Raw genomic sequence first — 12,116 nt, 5'->3', positions numbered from 1 at the left:
GGCCCAGGACAGGTCCTCGGAAATGACAACACCAAGGAATTTAAAGTTGCTGACCCTCTCCACCTCTGATCCCCCAATGACGACTGGCTCGTGGACCTCCGGTTTCCTCCTCCTGAAGTCAATAATCAGCTCCATAATCTTGCTGCCATTGAGTAAGAGGTTGTTGTTATGGCAACACTCAGCCAGATTTTCAATCTCCCCCCTGTACGCTCATTCATCACCACCTTTGATTAGGCCAATGACAGAGGTGTCAAGAGTAAGCTTAAATATGATATCAGAGCTGGGCTTAGCCTCACAGTCAAAAGTGTAAAGTGAGAAGAGCAGGGGCTAAGCACACAGCCTTGTGGTGCACCTGTGCTGATGGAGATCGTAGAGGAGATGCTGTTACCCTCCAATCTAAACTGAAGGAATTGAGGATCCAATTGCACAAGGAGGCATTGAGGCCAAGATCTTGAAGCTTATTGATTAGTTCTGAGGGTATGATAGCATTGAATGCCGAGCTGTAGTCAATAAAAGGCATCCTGATCTTTGCTGTCCAGATGTTCCGGAGTTGAGTAAAGAGCCAGTGAACTAACATCTGCTGTGGATCTGTTGCTCTGGTAGGCAAGTTGGAGTGGATCCAAGTCACTTCTCAGGCAGGAGTTAACATGTTTCATCACCAACCTTTCAAAACATTCCATGAGAGTGGATGTAAGTGCTTCTGGATGATAGCCATTGAAGCAAAGGATGATATAGCAATTATAAAGAAGGAAAAGATGTTGTATGAGAGTTAAGTAGTGAATAATATTGAGCATCATGGTAAAAAATCTGTGCATATACTGTACATAAAAAGGGGTTAAAATAGTTAAACAACTGTCCCCTGGAGCAGCGGTCCCCAACCACCGGGCCGCAGAGCATGCGCTACCGGGCCGTGAGGAAGCGATATGATTTGGTCAGCTGCACCTTTCCTCATTCCCTGTCACGGCCACTGATCAGCCAGTACGCATGCAAAGTCACGACCCGCGCGTCATCTGTGTCACCGCGAGAAGGAGATCAACTCCGCGAGCTTGCAAATGACGACGGGCTGAAATGTATGTTTGACATAACATCTCTGCTGGCATTCTGGATCAAAGTCAAGGCTAAATATCCTGAGATAGCCACGAAAGCACTGAAAACGTTGCTTCCATTTCCAACATTTTTCTGCGAAGCGGAGTTTTCTGCAATGAATGCAACGAAAACTAAACTGCGGAATAGACTGAACATCAGGAACCCCCTTCGAGTATCGATGTCTCCCATCAACCCTCGATAGGATGGTGTTGTTGCAGGGAGACAAGCCCAGGGCTCCCACTGATTCAGCGATATTGGTGTGTTGCAATGATTTTATATATTCATATGGGAAAAATATGTGCTGTGCGTTTAATATCCAAATATTACTTAAAATGTTATGATGCTATTGACTTATAAGTGACCTATATGCCCATATAACAATTACAGCACGGAAACAGGCCATCTCTCCCCTTCTAGTCCGTGCCGAACGCTACTCTCACCTCGTCCCGCCGACCTGCACTCAGCCCATAACCCTCCATTCCTTTCCTGTCCATATACCTATCCAATTTTTCTTTAAATGATCATATCGATCCTGCTTCTGCCACTTCTACTGAAAGTTCGTTCAACACTTACTTCAATTGACTTATCATTATATCCATGCGAGGAAAATATGCGCTCTGTGCTTAATATTAAATTCGTTAGATAAACCTTTTTAGAAACAAATTTGAGTGTATTACCCACTTATCACCTATATTCCGGAAGTGATTAACACCACCGCCACGAACAGAATCGCCGAAAAGGCTTTGGGAGGTGGGGGGGGGGGGGGAGGAATCGGCGGGTCACGACGCGTATGCGCATTGGTGCCCGCGCAAGGCTTCATGGTCATTGTAGTCTTTTGGGTAAACAACGCATTTGACTGCTGCTCTTGTTCGTTGGCAACCCTACTCCCCCCCCCCCCCCGCCCCCCCGTCGGCCAGTCCGCAAGAATATTGTCAATATTAAACCGGTCCGCACTGCAAAAAAGGTTGGGGACCCCTGCCCTGGAGGATGAGCCTGTGGAGGTAATAATTGAAAATAATGTAATAGAGATTCTAAGTAATCATTTCATTACAGTCTTCATAGCAGAAGACAATAAACAATAACTGAGCATAGAAAGATCAGCATTTAGCACTGCCTTCAGCATTAAAATTGTACAAGGCATTGGTAACGCCAAATATGGAGTATTGTGTACAATTTTGGTCACCGAATTATAGGAAAGATGTCAACAAAATTGAGACAGTACAGAGAAGATTTACTAGAATGTTACCTGGGTTTCATCTCCTATGTTACAGAGAAACATTGAACAAATTGGGTCTTTATTCTTTGGAGCGTAGAAGGTTGAGGGGGGGACTTGATAGAGATATTTAAAATTATGAGGGGGATAGATAGAGTTGACGTGGATAGGCTTTTTCCGTTGAGAGTGGAGTAGATTCAAACTAGAGGACATGAGTTAAGAATTAATGGGCAAAAGTTTAGGGGTAACATGAGGGGGAACTTCTTTACTCAGAGAGTGGTAGCTGTGTGGAACGAGCTTCCAGCAGAAGTGGTTGAGGCAGGTTCGATGTTGTCATTTAAAGTTAAATTGGATGGCTATATGGACAGGAAAGGGATGGAGGGTTATTGGCTGAGTGCAGGTCGGTGGGACTAGGTGAGAGTAAGTTCGGCATGGACTAGAAGGGTCAAGATGGCCTGCTTCCATGCTGTAAATGTTATATGGTTTTTCAGAAACAATTTTACCAAAGAAAATAATGGTATCAGAAGGCCAAGTCTGGTAGCCTATATACTGGGGTCTTAAAGAAAGTGGCTGCAGAGCCAGTGGATGCTCTGATGGCACTAAAATTACTCGGGTTCTGGGAGAGGCCCTGGAGGATTGGAAAACTGCAAATCTTACACTACTGTTCAAGTAAAATGCGGGAATCTAATTAGCTTAACATTAATCACTGGAAAAATGTTGGATCCACTGTTAAGGTGTTAACTGCGGGTTAACTCTCCCTCACAACTACACCTCCACAAAGTGCATCGAGCTGCAGCTCCTTAGAGACTGTGTTAAGGAACTGAAGTTGCAGCTCGATGGCCTTCGCCTCATACAGGTAACTAAGGAGGTGAGAGACAGAAGCTACAGGGATGTAGTCAGCCCTAAGTGGCAGGAGTCAGACCTGGGTGACTGTCAGAAGAGAGAAGGTGCATAGGCAGGCAGTGCGGAGTACCACTGTGGCCATCCCCCTCAATAATAAGTATGCTGCTTTGGATACTGTTGGGGCGGACGACCTAGTTGGAAGCAGCAGCAGCCAGCTCTTTGGACCTGAGTCTGGCTCAGTGGCACAGAAGGGAAAGGAGGAGAAGAGGAATGTAGGAGTGATAGGGGATTCCATGATTAGAGGAGCAGAAAGCAGATTCTGTGGACATGAAAGAGACACCCAGATGGTATGTTGCTTTCCGGGTGCCAGGGTTGGAGAAGACTCGGATTGGGTCCACGGCATCCCAAAGGGGGAAGGTGAACAGCCAGAAGTCATGGTGCATATTGACACCAGTGGCATAGGTAGGGAAAGGGAGGAGATCCTGAAGAGAGAATACAGGGAGTTAGGTAGAAAGCTGAAAAGCAGGACCTCCAGGGTAGTAATCTCTGGAATGCTGCTTGTGCCATGTGCCAGTGAGGTTGGTTTGGCAAATGAACGTGTGGCTGAGGAATTGGTGCAGGCGACAAGGTTTCAGATTTCTGGATCATAGGAATCTCTTCTGGGGAAGGTATGACTTGTACAAAAAGGACAGGCTACACCTGAACTTGAGGGGGACCAATATCTTTGCAGGCGGGTTTGCTAGAGCTGTTGGGGAGGGATTAAGCTAATTTGGCAGGGGGGTGGGAACTGGAGTGATAGGGCTGAGGATGGAGCATTTGGTGCACAACTAGATGCAGTGTATAGTGAGGCTGTGGGGAAGGGCAGGCAGATGATAGGGCAAACAGGGCAGCACGGTAGCGTAGTGGCTAGCACAACGCTTTACAGTACAGGAGACCCAGGTTCAATTCCCGCTGATGCCTGTACGGAGTTTGTACATTCTCCCCATGACCGCATGGATTTCCTCTGGGTGTTCTGGTTTCCTCCCACAGTTCAAAGACATGCCAGTTTGTAGGCTAATTGGCCATTGTGAATTGTCCAGTGATTAGGCTAGGATTAAATCAGGGGATTGCTGGGTAGCGTGGCTCGAAGGTATGGAAGGGCCATTGCGCTCTGTATCTTAAAAGAAAATTGAAGTCAGTGGGATGAGTTAAAGTATAACAGGGGGCTAAAATTAAAAAGGGCGATGAATACAGGACTGAAGGTGTATATTTGAATGCATGCAGAATATGGAATAGGGTAGATGATCTTTAAGCGCAGATAAGAGATTAGCAGGTATGATGCCAAGGGCATCTCTTGAGTTGTGGCTGAAAGAAGTTCACATTTGAGAGCCTAAGGTCCAATAATACACATTGTATCAAAAAGTCAGGCAGGTAGGCAGAGGGGGTGAGGCAGTTCTATTGGTACAAAATGAAACCAAATCCTTGGAAATAGGCGACATAGGATCAGAAGATGTCGAATCCTCCTGGGTAGAGTTAAGAAACTGCAAGAGTAAAAAGACATTGAAGGGAGTTATATACAGGCCTCCGAACAGCAGGCTGGAGGTGGGGTAAAAATTACAAGAGGAGATAGAAAAGGCATGTAGAAAGGTGGCAATCATGAGGGATTTTAATATGCAGGTAGATTGGAAAAATCCAGTTGGTGGTGGATCCCAAGAGAGGGAAATTTTCGAATGCCAATGAGAGGGGTTTTATTAGAACAGCTCATGGTTGAGCTCACCATGGGGAATGACAATTCTGCATTGGGTAGTATGCAATGACCCAGATTTGATTGGGATGCTTAAGGTAAAGGAACCTTTAGGAGGTAGTGATCATAATATGGATCATAATATGATAGAATTCACCCTGAAGTTTGAGAAAGAGAAGACAAAATCAAATATATCAGTATTACAGTGGAGTACAAGGAATTACAGAGACATGAGAGAGCAGCTAACTAAAGTTATTTGGAAGGAGACACTTAGGGATGACAGCGGAACAGCAATGGCTGGTATTTTTGGGGTAAATTCAAACGGCGCAGGAAAAAGGCATCCCAAAGATGAAGTATTCTAAAGGGAGGATGAGGCAACTGTGTCTGACAAGGGAAATCAAAGACAGCATAAAAGCAAAAGAGAGGGTATATAATACAGCAAAAATTAGTGGGAAGGTGGAGGATTGGGAAACTTTTAAAATCCAACAGAAGGCAAATAAGAAGTCAATAAAGAGGGAAAAGATGAAATATGAAGGTAAGCTATCTAATAATATAAAAGAGGGCACAAAAAGTTTTTTCAGATATACAAAGAGTAAAAGAGAGGCACGAGTAGATTTCAGACTGCTGAAAAGTGACAATGGAGGATAATAACAGGGGACAAAGAAATGGCGGAGGAACTTAATAAGTACTTTGTGCCAGTCTTCACCATGGAAGATACTAGCAGAATGCCAGAAATGTGAGAGTGTGATGAGGTAGAAGTCAGCGTCATTGCTACTTCTAAGGAGAAGGTGCTTGGGAAGCTGAAAAGCATGAAGGAAGTTAAATCACCTGGACCAGAAGGACTACAGCCCAGGGTTCTGAAAGAGGTAGTTGAAGAGATTGTGGAGTAATTTGTATTGATCTTTCAAGAACCATGAGATTCTGGAATGGTTCCTGAGGATTAGAATTTGCACATGTCACCCCACTCTAAGAAGGGAAGAAGGCAGAAGAAAGGAAATTATAGACCAATTAGCTTGACTTCAGTGGTTGGAAAGATGTTGGAGTCTATTACTAAGGATGAGGTTTTAGGGAACTCTTCATTGTTGTACAGTATGTCAACAATAGGATGAAGAAATTGATGGCTTGTGGCCAACTTTGTGGTCAATAAGAAGATAGGTGGAGGGGCAGAAGTTTTGAGGATGCAGGGTGTCCGCAGAAGGACCTAGACAGATTCAGAGAATGGCCAAAGAAGTGACATATGGAATACAATGTAGGGAAGTGCATTGGCAGAAGGAATAAAGGTATGGACTATTTTCTAAATGGAGAGAAAATTCAAAAATTAGATATACAGAGGGACTTGAGAGTCCTCGTGCAGGATTCCATAAAGGTTAATTTGAGGTTGAGTCAATGGTAAGGAAAGCAAATGCAATGTTAGCTTTCATTTTGAGGGACTAGAATACGAAAGCAAGGATGTAATGTTGAGGCTTTATAAGGCACTGGTCAGACCACACTTGGAGTATTGTGAGCAGTTTTGGGCCTCTTATCTAAGAAAAGATGTGCTGGCATTGGAGAGGGTCCAGAGGAGATTCACGAGAATGATCCCAGGAACAAAAGGGTTAGGATATGAGGAGTGTTTGATAGCTCTGGGTCTGTACTTGCTGGAGTTTAGAAGAATGAGGCGGGCGGGAGGAGGGGGGTGGAATTCTCATTCCAACCTATCAAATATTGAAATGTCTGGGTAAAGTGGATGTGGAGAGTCTAGGACCAGAGGACACAGCCTCAGAATACAGGGACATCCTTCTAGAACAGAGGTGAGAAGGAATTTCTTTAGCCTGTTACAGAGGGTGGTGAATCTATGGAATTCATCTAGGTGGATATGAAGAATTATTTCTTCTCTGAGAGGATCATGTGTGATTAGAATTTGCTACCCACAAAGTTATGGTTGATGGCCATTGAGGGCAGTGAATGATAGAAATTTGGACTACAGGGAAGTCAAGGAGTCTGGGAAGAGAGCAGCATAGTGACACTGTCGTGAAGATCTTCTCCGAGTTTGTTGAGTGGTGCAGCAGACCAATAGCTCCACGTTTCCCCTGTCTAGACAATTGCTTTCCAACCTAACAACCGTCTGCCAAAATTACAAGACTCGACCTCCTTAAGTTTTTTTTTTCTGTGCCACTTCAAAGATTTTGTAAAAGCTAACATGCAAAATGCATATTGGAGAATAGTTCCTCATGACAGCTTTTCAGTGGAATATCTTGATATTTTGAGTGAAGCTTTCACACGTGTACATTCAGGAATCATTAACTTTGCACTGCAAAGCCTAGCTGAACAGAACTAGACCAATACTCTAAAGTCATAAAACAGTGCAGGGTTATGCAGCTGGCTGTTGGGCTACAATGGTGGAATATAGAATGTTTTCCCTCAACTCCACCCAGGATCAGCTTCAGTACTCCTGAATGTCTCAAAAAGATGCCTTACCGTCTGGCAGTGGTAACCTCTGCCCAGTGTGGCATCTCCATTTGCATAACCACACATCCACAATTCAGAATTTGTTGACTCTAGCACTGGAAAACTGGTCAAACTTGCTTTATGCTAAACCATTTCAATCCAAACCAGTAGACATTAATTCTTTTAGATTGTAACAGGTCCTCACTTCAGCAATCGGTGCTATTCTGCCAACATTTTAAGAACATGGAATTATTTATTAGAGGGTTTTATAACGCACAATCTTCCTATGGAGTGAAAGGAACACCTTTTACAATGTGGCAAGGGGATAGTTTGTGTGATATTGGTGAAGGATGGACAGATGTCACAGTGAATGGGTAAAGTCAGCTTTGTGTTCCTGTCCCAGGCCTGGTGTTGGCCATACAAGTACAAGCCAGGAGAGAGCCCAGCACACTGGGGCTCCTATACTAACGTTACATCTAATGAGCTGGATGCCAGTCAAGAGTTTACGTTCCTGAATACCGATTTTACAGTTGCAATACAATCTCAAATAAAGAGAAAACAGCTCAAAAAACTGGCTTGAGGCCAAGCACAGACGGAACAGTTTCCAGGATACTATGACCGTGACTCAGAGTGGGATTCATTTGTGAGCGTGGGTGTCAGTACCAGCAGCCAGCTACACCTTCGGCATCCCATCCTGCACACTACCGGTTAGCGACAGAGATGTACATTTCCTGATAGGAGAGCGTACCTGTGAGAATTTCATCGATTTTCTCTACCACAAACTTGGCATCCTCTGTGGTGAAACACATTGGTGGCTTGAATTTCAGTACATTCCGATGAGGTCCATCAGCACTCAGTAATACATTCTGGTCCTTCAGCCTGCAGCAGTAAATTGACAAAGAATCAAATTTGCAGTCTTGAACCCATATCCTGTTTCTGAATGAACATTGAACCCTCTGTTATTATGTATCGCATCGTACTGCTGCTGCAAAGACAACAAATTTCATGACATATGCTGGTGATATTAAACCTACTTTGTACTCTCATCCCCAGTCACTACTGGCCAGCTCCCAACTAAAGGCAACCTCTGTTTTCCTCTTGTGGTCCTCAAGTGCACTCTCCTGCCCGAGGAGCACAGACCAAAGGCAGCTGCCTCAAATCTGGTTTACCCATCAGCAGATGTGGCTGGACAACATCATATTCCACCAGGACTCAGGCAGATCCTCAAAGCAGCCCAGTAATTTTGGAAGGCATTACAGCCTGCTTTCCTCTAACAAGCTACTTTGAAAATCAAGTCTCACTTATATTAGCAAATGTGAGGAAGTTTAGGACCCACGCTGTGAAGATGAAACTCGGGCTGGAATTCAGGTGCAGGAAGACTCGATGTCAAAAAAAGATGTCAAAATTCATCGGGTACCTCAATCACCCCTGTGACAATGTGATTCCTCCAACCCATGATAAGGCTGACCCTGGATCTCCACACTAAGTGACAATATAAAGAGGTGCTCATCCTCAAGCCCTGATGGGTTGCAGTGTTAGGGAACCATTCAGGTATATCTGAACAATTCATCATGTGATTAGTGGTGAAAGCTGCTTTACATAATGCTATATTGTAGGACATCAAGCCAAGCCAAGTCAAGTCAAATCAAGTCACGTCAAGTCACTTTTATTGTCATTCAACCATAACTGCTGGTACAGAACATAGTAAAAACAAGAGAACGTTTTCCAGGACCATGGTGCTACATGAAACAATACAAAAACTACACTGAACTATGTAAGAAAAAACACAAAAACTACACTAGAGTACAGACCTATCCAGGACTGCATAAAGTGCACAAAACAGTGCAGGCACGACAATAAATAACAATAAATAATAAACAAGACAATAGGCACAGTAGAGGGCAGTAGGTTGATGTCAGTCCATGCTCTGGGTATTGAGGAGTCTGATGGCTTGGGGGAAGAAACTGTTACGTAGTCTGGTCGTGAGAGCCCGAATGCTTTAGTGCCTTTTGCCAGATGGCAGGAGGGAGAAGAATTTGTATGAGGGGTGCATGGGGTCCTTCATAATGCTGTTTGCTTTACAGATGCAGTGTGTGGTGTAAATGTCTGTGATGGCGGGAAGAGAGACCCAGAACTGACATGCTTGTCAGTTCTGGGTTTTTAATTAGTAACTAAAACAAGAAAGGGCTTTGCCTTGTTACCTGTAGATTATGTGCTGTGCCTCTGCCTTGGCCGGTGTTCTCTTCCTACGGTCTCTCACCAGGTCAACTCCAATGAAGAAACCCACACCTCTGCATTGAGAAAAATATTCAGTTCATTGGAGATGTACAATACCTAACCAGCTGCATGAGAACAAATCTATCAGTCATTCACCGCCTTCGGGACTTGCACAGATTGTCTGCCGTGGGGGGGTTGCTACACAAAACTGAGGTCAGTAAGTTTATGGTGACTTGGATCTTCAGCAGGGTGCCAGGACATGCGTTTTACCAGAATTCCTCGGGGCATTCAATGGCGTCGGTAATCTACCCCGAGTCAAAGAGCCAGAAGCAGGGCTGTGCAGTGATGGTTCTGGTGTTTGTGTTGCTGTGATAAAAGTGGCATCCTTTGCCACCTAAAAGTGGGCACTGCGGTCGTGTAACGCTACTACAGCACAAGTGACCCGGGTTCAATTCCCGTTGCTGCCTGTAAGGACTTTGTGCGTTCTCCTCTCAACTGCACAGCTTTCCTCCGGGCAGTCTGGCTTCCTTCCACATACCAAAGATGTATGGGTCAGGAGGCTAATTGGTCACATTGGTGTAATGGGCAGTATGGACCTGTTAGGCTGGAAACTGTGCTGAACCTGTAAGTAAACCAACAAATCTAAAAGTGGACCACATAGACTTGGATTGGACTGGATTCACGTGAAACCATCAACAACAGAAACAGAATTCACTGGTGACTCAAAAACACTGCCACACAGAAAGTACGGGAGGAACTTAGCAGGTCAGGCAGCATCTATAAAAGGTAATCGGAGGTCAACGCTTTGGGCCGAGGTCCTGCATCAGGATTGGAAAGAAAGAAGGGAGATAGCCAGTGTGAAACAGCAGAGGAAAGGGAAGGACTGGAGCAGGACCTCGCAGGTGATAGGTGGATCTGGGTGAGGGAGGGTGGGGAGTGTTGTCAGAAGCTGGGAGGTGGCGTGTGGGTAAATAGATCCCATTGATGTAGAGGAAGGTGCGAAGGGAGCACTGGATGCAATACATAAAACTGATGGATGACATGTGAATCACTGCAAGGCTTTAACATCAGAATTTTGGGACAGCACTGGCCGGATGCCAGTCAACAAAGCCAGGCTAGATCTTCTGTATTATCTGGTGGTTTGCTCAAAGCTTCACTGTTATCATACAAGGGCCAATGCGGAATATTCAGCATTTGCCTGGGTGCAGTAAAGTGTGGCTGCAATGCTCTAGCTTCATCCTCGTATCTGCTGTTCAGCCCAATAAACAACCCTTACAACAACTCATCAAATTTACCGTCAAGGCATTCTCAGCCCAGTGATCTGCACCGGCGAGAGGAATGATTTTGGCTGCCCTGTGAACAGCCAAACTGATGCCAGACCGATATGTCTCCACAGGACAACCATCAGAAACTTCAGTGCCATAGTTAGTCGTCGGCATAGTTGTGGGCAGAAAAAGTCTTGTGCAGATGCCGGGGGTCTCAACTATATATATTGTTAACTTGGCCCTAATCTTTTTGGAAAAGTTGGCGGAGGGAAGCGAGGGGAGGAGGTCAGAGCTCTAAATGCGTTTGGAGTTTACTTCATGGAGGTAAGATATCATCAAGTATGCCTGGAGAGGTAAATCACATTTACATGATGGATGGGACAAAGATGGAGTTGGGAATTCCAAACATCAGGTGCTCATCAGACCTTTCCATGTTCAGAGTCTCCATAAATCAAAGTGTAGTGTTGTGCAGTCAGAGTCACCAACTGGACTTTGTTAAAGCAACAGACATTTATTATATACCTTCTTCTATGAAGGGTGGTGTTGCTAAGATACTGCGAACAAACATTACCTCACATCCCCAATAAGTTCATGTTTGGCTTGCTGTTCTCTCAGTAAATCCATCAGGTAATTTCCTACTCTTGTTGCATTGCCGCACAGATCCTCCTCCTCAATAACGTTTAGAACAGCCAGACCGATAGCACACGAGACGGGGTTACCTCCAAACTGAAACATGGGCAGGTGGGTTAGGATAAAAGAATGTCCACTTCAAAGGCAAAAAGGTATTGGATACAGAACATGCTTCATAAAATAATTGGAAGCTATCAAGTATTTTACCTCTTTGAAAACGGTTGCTGCTTTAAAGGTGACATTTTTTTTTTAGCCAAAATAGCATAATTGTGTATCAAAGAGCCTAATCATAACTCTAAGCTTCACTGTGAAGAGTGAAAATGTTAGCTAATTTCTTAAGCATTTTCTTTTTCTGAATGTTTGTTATTTGTGGGTGTGAGTATTGCTGATTCAGTGGAATGCCAATTGCTCCAACATGTTTGATATATTACAAGGAAACACTATGTTGGTTCACTAGATTTTGACTTGTTGCTACCAAACGTATTTGTTGAACAGCAAAGGAGTAAGCTGAAAACTTGCTGCGCTAGAAACCCTTTGCCATCATTAACAGGGCGCAACATGTCATGGCCATGCACACCAAGTCTTCACTGACGATCAAGCACCAATTTTCACTAACCTTATTTTATTCCCCTTACATTCCCATTAATTTATCCAGATTTCATTGTTCAGTGATACACAAAAAACAACAGACAGCGGTCGGTTTATCTAACAC

The 12,116-nt window shown here is 44.4% G+C and overlaps 1 protein-coding gene across 1 annotated transcript in view; it reads right to left on the bottom strand.

Annotated features, from left to right (window-relative positions):
* The window catches only part of LOC140193054 (ethanolamine-phosphate phospho-lyase-like), a 40,980-nt gene that overhangs the window by 10,809 nt on the left and 18,055 nt on the right, over window positions 1–12,116 (bottom strand). Inside the window, exons 9-11 of the mRNA XM_072250498.1 lie at window positions 11,346–11,500; window positions 9,494–9,583; window positions 8,041–8,171 (exon numbers count right to left, since the gene is read on the bottom strand). Of these exons, the coding sequence (XP_072106599.1) occupies window positions 8,041–8,171; window positions 9,494–9,583; window positions 11,346–11,500 (376 nt within the window). The remainder of the gene's footprint in view (window positions 1–8,040; window positions 8,172–9,493; window positions 9,584–11,345; window positions 11,501–12,116) is intronic.

Source organism: Mobula birostris, unplaced genomic scaffold (assembly GCF_030028105.1).
Source record: "Mobula birostris isolate sMobBir1 unplaced genomic scaffold, sMobBir1.hap1 scaffold_379, whole genome shotgun sequence".
Classification (NCBI taxonomy): domain Eukaryota; kingdom Metazoa; phylum Chordata; class Chondrichthyes; order Myliobatiformes; family Myliobatidae; genus Mobula; species Mobula birostris.
Note: the sequence above shows the minus strand (reverse complement) of the source record. Positions and strands in the feature narration are given on the sequence as shown.